Here is a 20,168-nt window from a genome sequence, read left to right as displayed (position 1 = left end):
AAAAGACAACTCAGTAGAAACATGCACAAGACAGGAACATACAATTTACAGAAGAGGAAACATAAATAACCAATAACCATACAAAAATAATCCTCAGCCTCACTCGTAATTAAAGAAATGCAATTTAGCTGTCTGGCCATTGTGGCTGGAGCCCAGTATGGGTCATAGGAGATGAAGCCAAGAGCGGCATGTGGCTGGGTTATTATGTGTGTGTGTGTGTGTGAGAGAGAGAGAGATTTATTTCTGGAACAATACAGGAAACTGATTAGCTGTAAGCCTGGGAATGGGGAGAAAAAGAGGTTAAGGCAGGTAGAAGGGGGAAGGAGTATTTTTAATTTCAATTGTTTATTCTTTTCCATCACTTAAGATTTTTTAAGATTCTATGCAGGTAATACTCTTATCATTTAAAAATCTAATTAAGTTTTAAGAAAACACATACTTGCAACCAAACGAAGAAAATATAAGCCCTTGAGGTATCTATTTTGTTGCTAATGCTTATACAGAGTAGTGCTTTTTCTCCCCAGCTCTTTGGAGGAGCTAAAATTGACAACTGGAGAGCTGCCACTGAGGACTTTCTCTGACTATTAAAAGAAACTGGCTTAGTCCGGGGCCCTCAGAACTCAGTTTTCCAATGCTCTCTGCTCCCAGTGACTTCCTGTTCATCTAATCCCCCAGGGATTCCCAGCTCCATCTTTTTCTTAGCCAAGGTTCACCAGCTGCCCCAGGCCTCCAAGGTGTGTGTGGCCATGAAAGCCTTCCCTGCTGGGCAGAGATGGGAGAGGGAAGGAAATGGCAACCGGGGGCTGCAACGTGACCCTGTCTTACGTAAGGGTGTTAGCTCAAATTTGAAGGGTGAAATGACCAGTTTTGGCAGGGTGAAAAGGCAAGCTATGCAGCTTCACAGCTGGTCAGTTATAAAAGAAACAGCAAGCTCACACCTCCAATGACAAGTGGACTTGAACTTCTTTTGAATTAAGGCACAAACTTGAAACAAAGCAGAGTCGTAGACTCTCGGTGGACGACACCATAACATCTTCTCTATCCACCATCTGCCGCTTTTCTCTCCTTTATGGCATCCCTCTAAAGTGTTTAGAAGCTAGCTGCTCAGGCATCCACATGTTAGCATCTCACTCTTCCCTCTAGGCAGCCCAGTCCATTTCTGGACAGAGTCTACTCTTTGACAGCCTCTTTCTCTGACCCTTAAATATCTCTTCATTACATTGATTAGAAAATCATCTTTCTGTAACTTCTACCCTCTCAATAACCAAGTGTTAGACTGGAAAAGTATGCAGTTTGGAATGACAGGCCTTAGTCTGAGTCTCTGTTCTGCTGCTGATGCACCCTGTGACCTTCAACCTCATCTCCTGGAGGCTTAATTTCCCCTTCTGTAAATTGGGCTGTTCACATCACTTTCAATGGTCATTTTGAGACTGAGTGAACTGGTAAGTGGTAAAATTCATTTAGTACCACACCTGGCAGAAGAAGGTGCTTAATCGATGTTAGTTCCCTCCTTCCCTGTGTCCCTCCAGTGCTCACCCTTAGCTGTACAAAGAGATCCTGGCTGTGACTAAGTTGAAGACTTCTATTGTCTCCTCGCTGAGTGTTCTCATCTCCAGAGTAAATACATTCAGGCTAAGTCCACAAATGTACCTTGATCTTCTTGTGTACTTAATCTCTACTTTGCTGTAGGAGAGATTTTGCTCTGTCACTGAACCCCAAATTATTACAAAGTGGGGGGAAAATATATTTCCCTAACCCCCAAGACCCACCCCATCCCCAAGAGCTGGGATTCCACACTCAGACTCCTTCCAGGGTTTGAAGTTGAGTGTTCAGATTATGGGGTCTGCCTGCAGAAATAGAAGTGTCTCTCATCCTTTTCACTAGTCATCAGGCTTTCTCTTTAGGAAATATTACACATTTTACCAATCCAAGGGGACAGTCCCAGTTAGATAAAAGCCTGCCAGCTCTGGCTGTGTCTGTCGACAGCTTGATTGGCACTGAGGAATCTGTGGTTTCCCCCAGACATACATACAAGGCACCAGGATGGAACAGCTGCTCTGTGCCTTGGCAGGGGTTGAGGTCCTTGGTCTTGTGGATGAGTTTTGTTTTTTTTTTTTAATTAATGACCTTGTTCAATGTGGAATATTAGAAGTTTTTTGTTTGTTTTTAACCCAGTCCAACATGCCAGCACCCCAAGGGATTTGGAGATATTAAACATTCCTCCTCAGCTTCAAGATGACAGTTGATAAATGTAACCATAAGATACTGAAAAGAACAAAAGACATGAGGGGAAATGCAAGCCCTGGGGAGATTAATAAATCCTGAGGAGAAGGAGTGAGTGTGGTCAAACTATGGAGCCCCAGCGAGGCCCATTACTTGATCTCTTGCAGAAATCCAGGAGAGGCAAGCAGGATGCCTATAATTCTGTTAACTGTTATTCCTAGTCCTTAAATGCTCTCAGATGCATGTAACAGGGTATTTATATTCCCTCAGCAAATGAAGCATTGTTTGAAAATTGTGAACAATGGTTGAGTTTGGAAAGACAGCGTAATCTAAACACTAGCATTGTCAACGTCCTTTGCACTCACTCCCTAAGGAAGCCTCACTGCCCAGCATGTGCTGTGGTTCTCAATCTGTGTCACCCTGAGCCCTCATGTTCCATGGAGGTTCTTCTGGGGCAGCCAGCTGGGAGCAGGTAGTCAGACTTCCAGGCCCCTCCACCTGCTTCTGTGAGAGCGGCTGTTCTGCTCTTTCCTACTGTGTATATTGAGAACCACAGAAGGTTTTGTTTGGCTTCTTCTGCTCCAGAAAAGAAACTTGAAAATCAATGGTGCCATGGTGTTTGCATCCTTTTACAAGTTGCTTCGTTCACTCAGTGGTATGTTTTTGAAATATAACCATGTTAACATATGTAGATGGAGTTCAATCAAGAACTTGTAGAATAAACCACAATATGTTCATTCCCCTGCTGATAGATATTTAGGTGGTTCCCCATTTTTTACCATCTCAATTAATGCATCAGTGGAGGGCATTTTCAACACAGGCAATGGGCGGTGCCCATTAAGCTGGACAAGAAGGGAAGGACAGCAGGAGGGTTGGATGACTAGTGAGAATGTCAGGGGGCGGTGGAGTAGATGTGCATGGAGGCAATAGATCTAGGGCCCCCCAAGAGCCAAAATGGGTCTGTGAGTTGGAGGATCCAGTGGTAACACAGAGTGGGCGATGATGAGGTCTGGAGTGTGACCCAGGGACTGGGCACCTGAGAGTAAGGAGGAAAGTAAGTTTGTCAGAAACCTGAGAGGCCAAGGTGTTGGCTAGGTCATTTGCTGGACATTTCCGTATGGTCCTTCAGCTACACTGTGCATCCTTCTCAGCCCTGCTCTGTGCCCCAGAGGCTGACCTTTAATTACCATCTCAGTGCCCTTTCCCTCAGACTGAGAGATACACAGCCTGGACCAGGGAAGACATGGAGACACAACATCCATTCCTCCAGCCCCTCCCCTCAAGGTCCCTGCAGGTAGGCCGTGTCTCTACTGAAACCCACTGCTCATTTCCCTACAATTCTTTCTGGTTATAGCAAATGCCCCCAGCACCTTGTCTTGGGAGCCAGCGTGCTCATCTTGGGTTTCCTCCATGCCAGGGATCATTTTATTGACCTCTTTTCCTCTATTAACCTGTTTACATGTGCCATCTCTTTCCTGTGCCTGATTGAGTACAGGCCAATCTCATGCATACTGAAATCTTGGGAAATGATGACAAGAGTAAGGGTAGATAGGAAGTCAGTTAGCTGGGTGCAAAAACCTAGTGAGGGGCAGTGTCTGTAAATCTGCATAAAATACAAACTATCCTACATTTTTGTAGTTCACATGTGAGCTCCTTTAAAACTAAAATTCCTGCCTAATTTTTAGGGGAATTCCTAGTGTTAGCACAATATCTGGCATGTAGAAAGCATTTAAAAATGAAAATAAGTTGAATAGGACTGAATTAAATTAAATGGAATTAAATTGAATTTTACTGAATAAATGAGATGCTAATTTTGCACATTTTAGACATCCTGGGTGTTCCCCCGTCAAACCCCCTTCCCTCTAGCGTATGGTTTATAAAAGCTTCATGAACATCAAATAAATTACATTAGGGATTGAGTTTCTGAAGTGAATAATGAATAATAAATGTTTGCTTATGTTAGCATTTCATGTAGAAAAATGTTTAAGTCATGAAAATTTTGTGATAAATTCAGATCCCTTTAAGCTTTCAGGACCCACTTTCTTTTTTTATTTTTTGAGACAGAGTCTTGCTTTGTCACCCAAGCTGGAGTGCAGTACACGATCACGGCTCACTGCAGTCTTGATCTCCCAGGATCAAGTGATCTTCCCACCTCAGTGACCTGCGTAGCTGGGACTACAGGTGTATGCCACCACCCCTGGCTAATTTTTTTTATTTTTTAGTACAGACAGGGTCTCACTATGTTGCCCAGGCTAGTCTCAAACTCCTGAGCTCAAGTGATCCTCCTGCCTCGGCCTCCCAAGGTGCTGAGATTATAGGCATGAGCCAGCATGCCCAGCCTGACTCACTTTCTTGATATTGTGTGTATTTTGCTCTTGGAAAACTTTGCTTTCTGTCTCCATGGCAAAAAAACAACTTACAGTGTTTTCAGAACATGTAATTATTGATTTGAAAATAATTTTGTTAGACACATATCTATTAACATTTTCTTGAATTTATAATGTTGAATAGGAAGAAACAAAATATAAAATCTTTCTTGTTTTGGTTTTAATCTAAAATACTATATGTCTTTGCATCATATGAGTTAAAGCTTTTCTGGCATTACACAGTGATTGTTCTCTCCAAATAACAGATCGTAGAGATAGTAGGGGAAAAGCAAAGTAAACATGGCTCAATTTGCATTTGGTATTTTTTCGGAGGGTGTGGGTATTTCCTCTTTTTTCCTTTCTCCAAACACTACACAAGCAATAATTTGACTCTATCCCTGTGGCTGCTATTGTCTATATACACATGAAGTTGAATTTCATAGTGCCTGTTATTTGGAAAACATTTAAGTCAGAGCTTAAGATTGGGCCTTTCATGCCAAATCAAGGACAGTGGCTAATTTGGGGTTGCCAAAATCACATATTCAATTCTTTGTATTCTATAATAAGAAAAGTCGTTTTAAAGCAAAGGATATTGTTGGCGCTTATGAATAAGAAATTCTGACTATTCTAATGCAGCAATAAAAAGTATTACCTGCAATCTTATTTTGGAGTAGCCCCATCATAAAAAGTCCAGAGCTAGTAGCTTAGCAGATTTTAACATGTGACAAGTAAGGTGACAGTCTAGAGTCAAAGATTCTATCTCCGCCCTGATTATAGTCTCAGAAATGCATTCGGCTGGTCATAAGAGGAGGAAGTACTGCATGGTCCAGACTAGAATGCTCAACTGGGATGACTTGATCTCCTGTGCCAGCTGCCATGGATGAATCACAGCTCCTGAGGACTGAATCGGGGTTCCCTGAGGAGTGTGCTGGCATCAATTAGTGATGTCTCCCACCACTGGCTAGGGTGGGGGGAATGGCAGCACTCAGGACATGATAGAGATAGCAGAATTTGAAGTTAGAGGATCAGGGTCAGACTCTTATCTCTATCTCTTATTAGCTGTGAGATATCATAATCACCCATTCAGCAATCTTAGTTTTCTCATGTATAAAATGAAGATAACAATTATCAAGAAAATTAAAATTGGTATCACAAATAAAAAAGAATTGAAGTGCAGCTTACATCTTATGAATTGCTAGTGTGTTTTGCCTATCCCAATCTAGTATTTTCCTTTTTTATCTTTTTGTGTGTATTTGTGTGTGACAGAGTCTTGCTCTGTCACCCAGGCTGAAGTGCAGTGGCATAATCATAACTCATTGCAGCCTCAACCTCCCGGGCTCAAAGCAATTCACCCGCTTTAGCCCTCCCGAGTAGCTGGGACTGCAGGCATATGCCACCATGCCCGGCTAATTTTTGTATTTGTTGTAGAGACAGGGTTTCACCATGTTGCCCAGGCTCATCTTGAACTCCTGAGCTCTAGCAATCTCCAGCCTCAGTCCCCCAAATTGCTGGGAGTACAGTTGTGAGCCACCATGCCTGGCCTACTCATGGCATTTTAGTATTCTGTCACTCTTTTGGCAATTAATTGTGAACTACCTACCTACTGACTCACATTAGTGTATTATCTTACTTCACCATATTTTATTTTTTGTACTGCCCACACTTTCTAGCCCATGCCTCTCCTATAGTAGGCAATCCTAAGTATGAATGAATGTAAACATGTTACTAATAGTATTTTAAAACTCCAAATGCTGACAGGGAGTTGAGTAGTTACTTTTTATTTGAAAGCATGTATTTTGCATGTTATTTGAAAGGACTATTGTGATTTTATGTTCATAGGATCATAGTTTTTTGTTGGTTGTTTAAAAACTTTTATTTTTTGAGACAGAGTCTCTGTCACCCAGGCTGGAGTGCAGTGGTGCAATCTTGGCTCACTGCAACCTCCACCTCCCAGGTTCAAGCTGTTCTCGTGCCTCAGCCTTCCAAATAGCTGGGACTATAGGCGTGCACCACCATACCCGGCTAATTTTTATATTTTCAGTAGAGATAAGGTTTCACCATGTTGGCCAGGCTGGTCTTGAACTCCTGACCTCAAGTGATCCACCTGCCTTGGCCTCCCAAAGTGCTGGGATTACAGACATGAGCCACCGCGCCTGGGCAAAAACATTTTAGTGGACTTTATTTTCAAGGAACTGAGCTGCTTTCTGTGCTTGGGCAGCTCCCCTGAGCAAGTTTGTAGAGGGTGCAGGCAAATGGGCTTGGTGGCACAGGCACAAAGGAGGGGTCTGTATATCTGTGGAGAGACTGCTGACACCCACCAGTAGGTCCCACTTTTGGGGCTGGCTGGTAGGCAGGGCACTGGGCTTGCCCACTGTCTCTGCACAGCATCGACACCTTCTATTCATCTCTTTACTTCTTGTAACTCCCCCTTCCTTTGCTGACACTGGACTCAAAGGATCATAGACGTTTAATGATTTGCTTAGTGACAGGCCCTGGCCATAGCATTGAGCCATCTGGATTCATTGTCCAGTGTTCCCTCCACTACTCAGACCTTTTAAAATCCAGCTTTCCTGCGAGTTGATTTCACTTCCACATAAATCATTTCTTCTAGCTTGCTGGAAAGTTCCTTGGCTTTCTGCTTATCTCTGCAAGGACAGTTATTTCCCTGCTGCTGCTGCCAAGTATGTAAACAACATGTTTCTTCTTTCTGTGGTGACAGGCACATCTCATCATCCTGAGTAGAAGCCCCTCTCAAGTGGAGGCAGCAGACTCGGCACACATCGTCGCCCACGCTGCTGTCGCTTCAGGGAAACACGAGCACCATGGTGAGAAGAATCCTTTTCTCTTCCTGTCTCACAGGCACCTGGGTCTATAAACGAGCTGCCTTCTAGATGGGTTAACAGGTGGACAGAGCCGCGACACAGGCCCGCCACAGAGCCTTCCTTGTTTTATCTGATCATCTGCCCCTATGCTACTCTGCTGCTTTCCTCGGAGTCCTTTGGTTTCTCTCCCCTTCTAGCCTTCTTCTAGTCTGTTATTCTTAAATACAGCTAATCTCTATCCAAATGTTAGCTGTTAAGAGCCCCAGAGCATCTGTACTGGGCTTATGGGAAATCTGCTCTGCTTTCAAAGGTGATCTATTTTTAAAGATTGTTGTGGCAACAGCTCTGGCCTCTGGGCCAGCCGGCCTCCAGGCACTGTCAGCGCTGAACTTTCCATCAGGATGAACTTACACGGCTTCAGGATTCCAAAAGGAAGTTGCCATTTATGGCTTTTTCTTATGTTTTTTCTTATCCCCGCATAATAGGTAGAGCATCAAGCTTCAGGAATTATTTAATCCACGTACAGAGCATACAGAGCATACAATGTGCCCCCATTGGCAGAAAACACATAGTACTAATGATTTTTTTTTTGGTCATAATATTCAGAAATAGAGTACAATTCATAAAGAAGATCTAGGGGTGTATTCCAAGATATCAGATAAAAATAATTACATACTGAATAAAATAAGGTCCACTGTGCTCAAAAGCATAAAATCAACATCTGGAAGGCATGGGGTTGATTCAGGAAGCAGAAGTCAGGCTAAAATGAGGCCTGCACATGGGAGAAGGTGAAGGGAAAGCTTCAATGAACAGCCTGGTCCGAAAAGATCCATGGGCCAGGCAGGGAGCTTCAGTCCACAGAGGAACTGATGAAGGGGGCATTGGCATTTATCCATCTGTCCATCACACCTTGCAGATCTCTCATTCTGGCCTGCTAGAGCTTGAAGCACCTTTTTAGATCTGGAGGAGCCTGTGTAAGGATGGAGAGAGGAGACAGGTGACCTTTCTTATCCCTGCTCCCTAGAACATTCCACACTAACCATCAGGTTTGCTTGTTGGTGCCTAAAATTCATGTAATAGGAGGAAAGTACTTTCTATTCCATACCTATTAATAAAACACTTAAAATACATGTTTGATGGAAACTCCTAGAATAGCAAGTCACAAATCTAAATGTCTACAGGAACCAAGCAAGCAATGTGAGTGAAGCAGGTGGTTATCAGAAACCAGCAGCAGCAGCAAGCATAGTTATAAATGGCAGCTAACTGATGGCTGTAGTATGAGAGAGACGAAACAGAGTGGTGAGGATTGTGGCAAACTAAAACCCATACCTGCTACTTAAGCTTCAGCCCCTGGCAGCCATGTGGAAGGGAGGCTTATATTGGCAGAGCTCCTTTTTTAAGAGAAGGTAGAAATTTGGAGTTTTATTGGAGAATCTTCAATTTTTTTAAAATTATTTTTTATTTTTTTAGAGACAGGGTCTCACTCTGTCACCCAGGCTGGAGTGCAGTGGCGCAATTATAGCCCACTGCAGCCTCAGACTCCTGGGCTCAAGTGGTCTTCCTGCCTCAGCCTCCGAAGTAGGTGGGACTACAGGCACACACTGCTTGCACCCAGCTAATTTAAAAAATTCTTTTTTAGAGACAGAGTCTTGCCAAGGATGGTCTTGAACTCCTGGCCCTAGGCTACCCTCCCATCTTGGCTTCCCAAAACTCTGGGATAACAGGCATGAGCCACCACAGACCCAGCCCAATTTTTAACTGATGGTAACTAACTGAAATATGTTTAAGGCTCTGAGTAAGTCAAAACAAGTGCGAAGGCTGGATCCGTGACTTTTGACCTGGAAAGCAAGTGACAGGTTGCTGTCAGATCTTTCCTGTTTTCCTTGGGGGCGTAAACTGGCAGAGTAAGGGGAGGTGGGTCCATTCCTGAATGAATACCAAACCAAACAGAGAGGAGGCTAAGGCCAAAAGACCATCTTTTTGCCTAGAGGGATTCTGGTTTCCAGCACTTGACCCAGTGCTCAGTGTACTCACTGCAGGTATGAATTGAGTGGGACCTAGTGAATCTGTGTCTACTCATTGTTCTACCCCAAAAGGACCAAGTCCCCATCAGTCTGTATGGTGCTCCTAGGCAGGCCCTTGTCAGATTCAGCACCTATCAACCAGAAGACACTTGAACTGTTTATCACCCTGATGCTATTAGGAAAAAAGCTTACTGAGGCCTTAAAGGTGAGTAAATGCTAAGTGAAGAGCCAGAGCAGAGAAGCAGTGGGCTAGAAATAAATGCTGAGTGTCCTGCAGCACCGTGAAGTCCTGGAACAGGTGCAAAAAGGAGCACAAACCTTTGCCCCTAAGGCCTCAAACGAATCACCTAAATGGGCACATCAGGAACAATAAAAGCAAGAAGAACCCTCAAACTATTCCTACCCCATAAACATAGTTTAAAAACTGCTGCCATTGAAATCCTTGTGCCCACAGTGGCAAATGTGGGAAGGGCTGGAAAAGAGCTCCCCAGGCCAGCACGTGTTGCACGTGTGGGGAATCAGCTTCCCTCTAGAAGCAGAAATGCAACAGGCACCACCCAGCCAGGGGCTGCAGCAGGAGCACAGGTGGGTACATTCCCAGTGTCTTTTATGTCACCTCTCTGCTGTCCCCTCACGTGGCCAATGCCCCCACAGCAGGAATGAAAGAAATCTACTGCGGCCTAGGTTTCTCCAGGCCTCTGCTGCCTCCACCAGGGAGAAATAAGAGAGGGCAATTTGCAACGTATCTTTGTGTAACAACTAAGGGGCAACCAAATCCCTCACAGCTCTCAACAGCATAGGACTTTCTGACCTGGACGTTGGTCACTTCTAATTCAGAAGTCCTGGCTGGATCCCAGGAGCAAATCTGCACATTCCACCCAGCACCAAGGGGGAATCTTAGCTCTGCTCTCCTGTGCTTAAACCTGTTTGTACGGGGTACAAAGACTTTTCGGGGGTTGGTTTTGGTTTTGATTTTTGAAGAAAATAATTATTAATGAGAAAAATTTCTCCTTTGAGGATTCTCTGTAGCCTGCCTGCTTGCGTGCGAAATGCCCATTGAAGGCATTGCCCTCTAACAAAACGCCACTGGCCAAGAAGCAAGTGTTTCAGTCTCGACGCACAAGCTGATCCCTTTGCTCTGTGCCTTCCCTGTATTCCTTATGCAGACAAAACTGCCCAAGAAGTCACGAAGGCTTGTGATTGCACAAAGATTCCCAATTCAGGCTCCTGGAATGTCACTAACCTGAGCCTGGCCAGCTTCCCAGAGCAGCATAGACAAACTTGGTATTCACAGCTTTCCCAGCCCTGCTAAGTGTTCAGGGCATTGGCTTTGTGTTTATAACTCATCTCCTAAAGAATATTAAAATGAAATGGTTCAAAGCCAAGAACATTTCAGCCTTTGAGAGGGCAGAGCCTGCTGAGTGCAGGCGGCCTTGTTTGGAAGTAGCCCCATCTGCGGCCTGGGCTCTTGCAGGCCGGGGAGTTCTGCAGCGTTCAGTGACAGCAGATGGAATGGGCTCTGTCCGGTTAGAGCTTAGGGAGCAGGGGCTGACTAAGTGGATTCCTAAGATAAAATTTCCTATGCACGAATATGTATATCTCCCCCGCCCCCACTGGTCCTATCCTCTAGCCACATTTTACACAGTAGACTGGAAAAATGTCAGTATCGGAAGCTGGACACTGCATCTCACCCAGGTCTCCTCTTTTTTACCTTACACGACCCTCCCTTTTCTCAACTCTTCCCCCTGTGGCCTGCCTTTTCAGCTTGCCCACCCTCCCCACTCCCTGCTCACTGGGTTACTGATGCTCCTTGGGCCCCGTGTGTTCCAGAGAGACCAGAAATCAGGCACCCCTGGTGTACACAGGCCCTAGGTCTTGTGGGCCCCTGACAGGTGACATGGACACCTGGGAGCAGCCACAGTGAGGTGTCCTTTACCTTCCCATGCCCTTCTTAGCTGTCCCTGCTACCTCTCTCATGATGCCTCCAACCTCAGCTTCCAAGCGGGGCCTGGTGGTACAGTCAAGTGAGAGTAAGCCATGGCTGGCCACGCCCCAGCTGCCTGTCTCCCTTCAGACTTCCCACTCCCCTAGGCCCCTGTGCGCTCTGAGAGAGCCTTCCTCTGTCCCTTCTCAGGGCCCATTTGTTTTTACAAAATGCCCAACCAGCCTGAGTTTGGCCTTGCCTTTGAGCTCCCCAAGCAGCACATGTGGCATCCATCCCTGCTCTGTGCCCCACAGGGAGTGAGGGAGAAAGGGGAAGTGAGGGTGCGGTGGAGTGAGGCTGAGGCCCAGAGAAGGAAAGAGATGCCCCATACTCTGTTTTCACCAGCATTAGGAGGATCCCTTCTCAGAAACTTCTGGAAGTCACCCTAGAGTAGTCACATCTAGGGGATTGGGGTCCAGGGTCACTCAGCAAGTTAGAGGCCAAGCAAGGCCTAGAATGGAACCCAGGTGCTACCCACTTACCACACTCCAGACCCAGAGAGGGAGTTGTCCCATCCCCACCTCACCCTGCTGAGGGTGCAGGGCTTTGAGCAGCCCTAAAGGAGAGGCAGGTAGGGGCTGCAGGGGTTGGCAGCCCTTGGGGCCAGTGGAGGAGGAGGAGAGGAGGCGTGTTCCCCACCCAAGTTTGTGCGTTGACCCCTCTAGCTGGGGCAGAGCTGAAACCTCATCAAGCTTGCTCACCAACTGCTGTCCCTTCATTGTGTCTGAGAGCAAAGCCTGTCTTCATTTCTTTCCTGGGGAGGCTGAAGTGCATGAGCAGCATGATGACCACGTTCATGAGGTTCGGGTTTTTCACTTCTGAGCTGGTTTGTAATTTGCGTTCAGAACTTCTTAGAGAAGCCTATGTAACTGACACCCCGACTTGGCTTCAAAAAGGATTTTTAAGGCAGCTTATGGAAAACGCATCTACATCACCAAGACAAGTAACAGGAACTTGAGGTTGCTGGAAGCCTTCACTACATGATGGCCCCAAGTTGTGGTGATGGAGGGGGGCTGGTCACTTTCCTGGTGGTGAGGACACTTAAGGCAGGCAGATCCCAGTGGCGACCAGGCCCTGTGTGGGCACTCTGCATATTTATACCTTGCGAGCCTCACCTTGTCTGCTGCCATTGGATCACTTCACTTTATGGATGCACACCTGTCCCTAGAGATGGCCACGGACTTCCTTGTATCACACAGCTAGTGAGCAACAGCCCTGCCACTCCCTGAAGCCATGTCACAGGCCCCTGTCTATGGCACTGTGAAAGTGTTCCTCATGAAGAGGGTCTCCTGTGAGGACCACTGAAGGCTCTGGGGTGAGGAAGGAGTCTCTTCCGGGCTTTATGTGTTCTCAGGCTTCCCGTGTGGCCTCCACAAGCTAGCAGACTCGAACAGCAGCCCCCAGCAGGGTTTAAGTAGCTTCAATGTGTTTCCTGGGTGAGGAAGCTCCTCCAGGTTAGCGCCAGGCTATGATTTGGGACTTTCCATTTTTAAACTCCCTGGGGTCCTTTGCGGTTGGTACAGAGTAGGGACTATTTCCTAAGACTGCTACAAAAGACAATCGTCACATTGTAGAGAGGCCTCCCTCTTAATGAAAGCTGTCCTTACTGTTCCAACTCCTGCCTTAGGACAGCCACAGGAAAATGAATGCAGGGTTACTGGAATTTATTTTAATTAAAAGCCTCCTGACCTTCCCTCCAGTGGGCCACATTGCAGTCCTGCATTCCTCTTGCTCTTGGGATGAAGCCTTGTTCTCTTTTGCCTGTATACCAACATCTCTACACAGAATCTTTCAGGGTCTTTTGGAATGACGTGGCTCCAAGTCCTCAGACAGAGCCGTCTGGAGAGACATCAAACCACCCTGCTCACCGAGCCACACCTTCTCCCTGCTCCAACTCACAGACAACCTAAACATTCTGTTAGAGTGAAAATAGAAGATTCGTGGCCTTGGAACACCTGTGCCATTAGGGCTCAGATTTACAAGCTAAGTCATGCTCCTGTGTTTTAGAAAATGACCTCAGCTTCTGCCCAGGCCTTCGGCATCAGATTGCAGAGGATTCTAGAAGTGGTTTTCAAAGGTAGGGATGGCCTTGTGTGAGAGTGCTGAAACTGCTGGCTCTTTGTGAACCCACACCCTGTTTCAGGGCACAAGGTTCAGGCCGGGAGGCAGCAGCCACTTGAAGGGGCTATGACTTCCTGTCCTTCTGGAAATCCAGTTGTCACTTGTCCCAGGTGGAGATAGACTGGGATGTCCATTGCCAGGAGAATAAACTGCTTCTCAGGAAGTGACCCCTTTGCCGTAGTAATAGGACTCAATTTGCCCTCCCATCAAAGGCTGCTCATGTGGATTTAGTTCTCAAAGTTAATTTGGAGGTGAGGGGGTTGGGGGAAATAAGTCAGGATCTTGCAATAAAGGAGCTTTCTTGTATCCTAGATAAAGATAAAAGTGGTTTGAAATCTATAGACAGGGAAGGTGCACACGTGGACACACTAGACCTTCCTCTGTTCCTAAGCTCTAGGCCATTCTAATATACAGGGGTCCTAACCTGAGTTCACAGATGCCTGATGTGTGGCTGGCTTGCATGTGACAACATCCGTCTGGGAACCCTCTATCTGGCCTTATCCCCCTGTGACTAGAGACCTACCAGGAACAAAAGTGGGAAAAGCACAAAACCTTAGAGAAGCCAAGGACTTAAAGGAAGAAAGAGAGCAGCGACTTGAGGAGGCTGCTCCCAGAGGGCAGATTCCCAGGCAGGGCCCATCTCCATCTGCCCACCACAACGCCTGGCCTTCTGTCACTTTGATAGCCGCGTTGCCTTCATGTAAGGAATACACTCCTTCCGCACTCTTCTCCCTTCCTTCCTCCCTCGCACCCATTCCCTCTTCCGGAGGTCCACGTACACTAACAAGCATCCTCTTTGGAAAATATGACTGGGCGTCCCTAAGTCTGAGGTTAGGAGCCATCTGCACATTAGTTGGAACTGAACCCTGCAGCATCCTCCCTCAAAGCTTCTCTGTGAGCTGAGCGGCACTGAGGGAAAGGAGCATGCCATTCTCGGGTTGAGAGGACCAGCCCAAACAGGGTGCTTTTCAGGGCAGTTAGGGGAAGGAATCCTGGGAGGTGGGAGAACATTACAAAGAAAAGGACTAGAAAGATGTGAGGTGCGGCTGTGTCCACCCGTGCCAGGGAGATCGGCTCCTACCCCAGGAGAGGGCAGGGAAATGCTCCCTAGCCCTTTTGGCCTCTGCCTTTCCCTGAGCATGGCAATGCTGCTTCAGCCAAAGCCTGGAGTCTGAAACTCAGTGCACGAATTGCCCCATGCCTTATACATCTGCAGGTCTTCACCATAAGCACAGTAAGGGCCCATCTTTAGGGACAAGGCTGAGATGCGGAAAGACCTTTACTTTTAAAAAGAATTGCTCAGCTACCTTCTTTAGTTAACCCCCAATCAGCCAGAAAATTAAAATAACGAAAGAGTACTCCACTCCTGACTATCTTCATTCATTTTAGACATGAATGTTCATCTCTGTAATGCTTTTATAATCAATAAAATTAATGCCACTTCATCCTCAACATTTGCTGACATTAGATTATCAAAGTAGCCAAAGTTAATACTCAATTTGCACATTAAATCTGCAATGTTTTCTCGCATGGGTCAGCTATGAGGAAGAGAGGTAACATTTTCCATGTGGTAGATTTTCTCCCACCAAGACAAAACCTTCTGAGGAGTGCTCCAGAAATGCATCTGCTGGTCTGGCTGGGGACAGGCCCCATTGAAAGAGAGGGTTACAAGAATCCAGTTCAATTGATTTCTGCCTAACTGCAGACGCCAGGGCCAGCTGGCACTGAGTGCAATTCCTGCTCCTGTCTGGCAACTGCCTAGAATCTACATGGAGTAAATCATGCAGATGAACATAACTTGTTTCAGACCTAAGCTTTCTTTAGGTTGACTAGATTTGGTAGACATATTTCCAAAGTGTTTACGTCTCTCCTTTCTAACACAGATCCTATGGAATGTAATTAGATCATTTCTTAAGACCCAGGATTCTCATTGTGAATTTCAGGCATGTTCTCAGAGCTCTTGAGGTGTACAGGGCTGTTTATCTGCAAAGGATGCTAGACTTCTGTGTCTTTTGATTGCTCTGTGTGTTTTCATGTTTCTATCCTCTCAATGTCCATTTCTGTCCTCTCAATGTCCATTTCTGTCACTTGTTGCTTCCAGTCTGCCTGCTATTTCAGCCTAGTATGGGGACCCATAGCCACAATTATCAAAACTGTCCCTAAAATTAAAATCGTCAACATTTATTGAGCACCAACTGTATGTCAGTCCTGTTATCATTTATTCCTATGCATTAATCTGTTTACTCCTTATATCTCCTTATAAGGGAGTTATTAATATAATGGTCCCCTTTTCCAGATGGGGAACACAGCAAGGCACACAGCTGTAAGGGGCAGAGCCAGAACCTGGGCCTAGATAACGCAAGCCCAGAGCCTGCTCTCTTTCCCATTCACCCTGCTGCCTCCAAGAAGCAGCACACTTTACAGGGGCTGATTGGATTTTTGATCCTCGTGTGTTCTAGAGAGCTGTACCTGAAGATCATGGAGGCCACTTGGGAAGCACCTGGCATTACCGTCACAGAATGAGAAAAATAAATCCAAATCAATTCATTGGAAAAGATAATGAAACAGATAAAACACTAGCTGGCCTAATCAAGAAAACAGAGAGGAAGTACAAATGCAAAACTAGAAATGATAGAAGGGAATAACCAAATATTGAGGAAATTTCTAAAAGCAAAAGATAATGGTTTGTACAGTGCTCCATAATAAATATGATATTTCCAAGTGGAAATGTCAAGTAGACCACTGTATATACGGGTCATAATCTTCCCCAACAGACTTTATGTGCTTGTCGTGTGTCACCATGAAGCTATCTTCAACAGGTGCTTCTGTGGGAGTCCCACGTCTCTTCGGGGAGGAAGCCTTCGCATTTTCCTCTTGTAGGGTAGGGGCAGTAAACTTATGCACATGGGCCAAATTTGCTCACCACCTGTTTTTGTAAATAAAGTTTTATTGGAACATGGTTATGCTCATTCATTTATGTATTGTCTACGGCTGTTTTCATGCTACAACAGCAGAGTTGAATAGCAACAATGGAGATCATACAGCCTGCAAAGCCTAAAATATTTACCATCCTGTCCTTTACAGAATAAGTTTGCCAACCCCTGTGCTAGAGCCCTGTGATTTTTCCAGTTTCAGACTAGTTTCTGTGCTGGTTTCTTGGTTCAGGATTTCCAGACCAAGTAGGTGGTACACATTCAGACTACATATATGCTTATTTCAGGTATTCTTTTTCTAGTCAGAACCTCTGGATAGACACCCTTAATTCCACACCTGGAACCAGTGCAATTGTTCTTATCTTCATTTTAGAGATTCCTGGCTGTCTTAGTGTTTGGGAAGCTGTAACAAAACACCATAGACTAAGTGGCTTATAAACCACAGAAGTGTATTTCTCACAGTTCTGAAGTCTGGAAAGTCCCAGATCAAGGCTCTGGTAGATTTGGTGCCTGACCTGCTTCCTGGTTCATAGACAGCTATCTTTTCACTGTGTCCTCACAGGGTGGAAGGAGTGAGGAAACTCTCTGATGGTGTATTTTATAAGGACACTAATCCCATTCATGAGGGTGCCATCCTCATGACTTAATTACCTCTGAAAGACCCTGCCTCTGAATATCATCACCATGGGGGTTAGATTTCAACACATGAATTTGAGGGGGACATAAATATTCAGACTATAGCACTGGCTGTATTCATTTTATTTCCTGCATAACAAATTTGTTTACTCACCCATTTATTACCTTGCAGTTCTGTAGGTTAGAAGTCTGGTGTGGTAAGGCGTGCTTCTCTGCTCAGACTGAAATTGCATTGTTGGCCAGCTCCACTCTCAACTGGAGGTTGGGGTGCTTTCTGAAGCTCGTTCCTGTTATGAGCACAGTTCAGTTCCTTGCAGCTGTAGGACTGAAGTCCCTGTTTTCTGGAGAGCTGGTGGCCAGTGACCCCTCTCAGCTCCCGTAGGCTGCTCTTGCTCAGGTCCTTCCACTATATCCCTCTCCATCTCAGCAGCAGGCAAAATCCTTCTCATCAAATCTCTGTCATGCTTTCCATAAATATGACTTCCTTTTCTGCTACCAGCCAGAGAAAACTCTGCTTTTAAAGGGCTCCTGTGATTAAGTCTGGCCCAGGGGATAATCTTTCTGGTTTTGTTTTTTGTTGTTGTTGTTGTTTTTGTTTGTTTGTTTGTTTGTTTGTTTTTTGAGACAGGGTCTTGGCTCTGTTACCCAGGCTGGAATACAGTGGTATGATCACAGCTCACTGAAGCCTCAACCTCCTGGGCTCAAACAGTCCTCCCACTTCAGCCTCCCAAGTAGCTGGGACAACAGGTGCACATCATCACATCTGGCTAATTTTTTTTTGTATTGTTTATTTTTTGTTTCGCCATGTTGACCAAGCTGGTCTTGAGCTTCCAGGCTCAAGCGATCCTCCCACCTTGGCCTCCCAAAGTGCTGGGATTACAGGTGTGAGCCACCACCCCCGGCCATAATCTCGTTTTCTTCAAGTCAGCTGTACCCTATAACATAAGCTCATCTCAGGAGAACTATATCTTCATACTCACAAGTTCCATCCATAACCACAGGGGAGGGACTACACAAAGGCAAGGGCCATGGGTCACCTTAGAATTCTGCTGGCCACACCAGCTTTTTGCAGGGAGTCCTATTCAGCTTTCCACCGCAAATGAGCCTCAGGCTTCATCCCTAGTCCTGCTCAGGCTTAGAAAACCCCAGTACTAGTAGATGAACCTTTTTTCTAATATGCTCACGGGCCATTCACCCTCAGCTCCCGCTCACTTCTCTGGCTTTTAGTTCTCTCGTCATTTTCCATACCTGAGGTTTTCTTTTTCTTGCATTCAAGATTGGCATGCATTTAAAAATATTTGTGTTATATTATAACCAGTATGTTGAAGTATTTGGAATGATTGGGGTTTTGAATGATTTCTTCCCTCAGCGGCATGTCAGCAATATTTTCCAGATTTTTCATGTTTTAGAAATATGTACCAAGATTATACTCCAAATCCATCAAAATAAGTGAACTTTCAGAGTCCTACCCTCAGTAAAGTCATAGTTACCCTATAACTAAAGTTATAGGAAGAATTAGTGGTTGATCAACCTGAAAATTTACCAGTGTGTTCAGATGTGGGCCATAGTTTCTTCTTTTGCAGTAACTTTTCTTTATGTATCACTGGGAAAGCTAGATGTATGAAAATTAAAGAAAGTAAATTACGGTATCCTTCAAGACCTAAATCCTTTCTAATGAAACAGGCAGATTAATGGGCAAAGGACAGTCTTAACTGTTTTTTCTTGTCCCAATACCTCTTTCCAAATAGCTCAACACTGCTAACAGTATATTTATTCTGTTTCCATTTCAAATCTGTGAGCAGTTTTCAAAGTTATAATAAATGCTTTTCTTCAGATGTAGCTGAGCAGTATTTTCAAGAGAGCATGGCTCATCTTAAGGATTCTGAAGGGATGGGAAGAACCAAATTTCTTTCAATTCAAGATGAATTTTGCCATTTTCTACAAATGACTGGACAAAAAGAGGTAAGTGAGTTTGGATCACAATTGTCTAGTTATTCACAATTGATATCCAAAGGGCAACTCCTTTACTCTGCAAGCATCCATTAAGCACCTACTGTGTGCAAAGCATGTGCCAGTCTCTAGAGGGACACATAAATAAGGCTAGGGCTCCTTTGGGGCAGCTTCCAGAGATACTTGCTCTTAGAAGCTGGGAGACTTTATGAGAATATAGATTGTCATGCCCACCTACAAAAGATCCTAAAGAAATAGTGGACAGGCCCTGCTTATTGAAGTCCTGCAGATCTGGCTGGAATAGTGTGGCAGTTAGTGTGTCTAATCCCTCTCTCCTCAGTTTGGGTAATGAATGGAATTTGCATGTCTAAGGAAAACTATACGGTGCAGAAGTTACAGCTCAGTTGTTTAGTATTGAGTCGTACAAGCATGATTTACATGGCTTATAAAAATAGAACAAGACCCAGACCTTATATTCATTGGTAATTAAACCCTTGGGAACGTATTCCTTGCAAAGCCTAACATACCATTGCTTTATTTTTTTATATATGTGTGTGTGTGTATACATATTAATATATATATATACAATCACCCACAGATACTGAGGAACAATTATATATATGTGTGTGCATATATATGTATATATGTATGTGTGCATATATGCCCACACCCTCTTCTCAGCGCACCTAAGTCCTGTTTACTTTTCACTCCTCTCCGTTAAGCTTTTTTTTTTTTTTTTTTTTTTTTTTGAGACAGAGTCTTGCTCTGTCACCCAAGCTGGAGTGCAGTGGTGCAATCTCGGCTCACTGCAACCTCCGCCTCCTGGGTTCAAGCAATTTTCTGCCTCAGCCCCCCGAGTAGCTGGGATTACAGGCCCCCGCCACCATGCCCAGCTAATTTTTTTGTATTTTTAGTAGAGATGGGGTTTCACCATTTGGCTAGGCTGATCTTGAACTCCTGACCCCGTGATCCGCCCGCCTCAGCCTCCCAAAGTGCTGGGATTACAGGCGTGAGCCACTGCGCCCGGCCTCTGTTAAGCTTTTCTTATCAGAGGTTAATGCCATCTCAATTTCCTAGAAAACCATACATACATACATATATACGCACTC

At 45.1% G+C, this 20,168-nt stretch overlaps 1 protein-coding gene across 14 annotated transcripts in view; it reads left to right on the top strand.

The window, feature by feature from the left end:
• Positions 1–20,168, top strand: part of TTC23 (tetratricopeptide repeat domain 23) — a 110,771-nt gene that overhangs the window by 66,143 nt on the left and 24,460 nt on the right. For all 14 annotated transcript variants that reach the window (XR_008621077.2, XR_008621076.2, XM_034939487.3 and 11 more), the window contains 2 exons: positions 7,309–7,414; positions 18,944–19,071. Coding sequence is in view for 12 of the 14 variants with exons in the window: in XM_034939487.3 (XP_034795378.1) it covers positions 7,309–7,414; positions 18,944–19,071 (234 nt within the window). In the remaining 2 variants the exon portion in view is untranslated. The remainder of the gene's footprint in view (positions 1–7,308; positions 7,415–18,943; positions 19,072–20,168) is intronic.

This window comes from Pan paniscus, chromosome 16, assembly GCF_029289425.2.
Source record: "Pan paniscus chromosome 16, NHGRI_mPanPan1-v2.0_pri, whole genome shotgun sequence".
Lineage (NCBI taxonomy): Eukaryota > Metazoa > Chordata > Mammalia > Primates > Hominidae > Pan > Pan paniscus.
The sequence above is the reverse complement of the archived record's forward strand: the minus strand, read 5'-3'. Positions and strand labels throughout refer to the sequence as shown.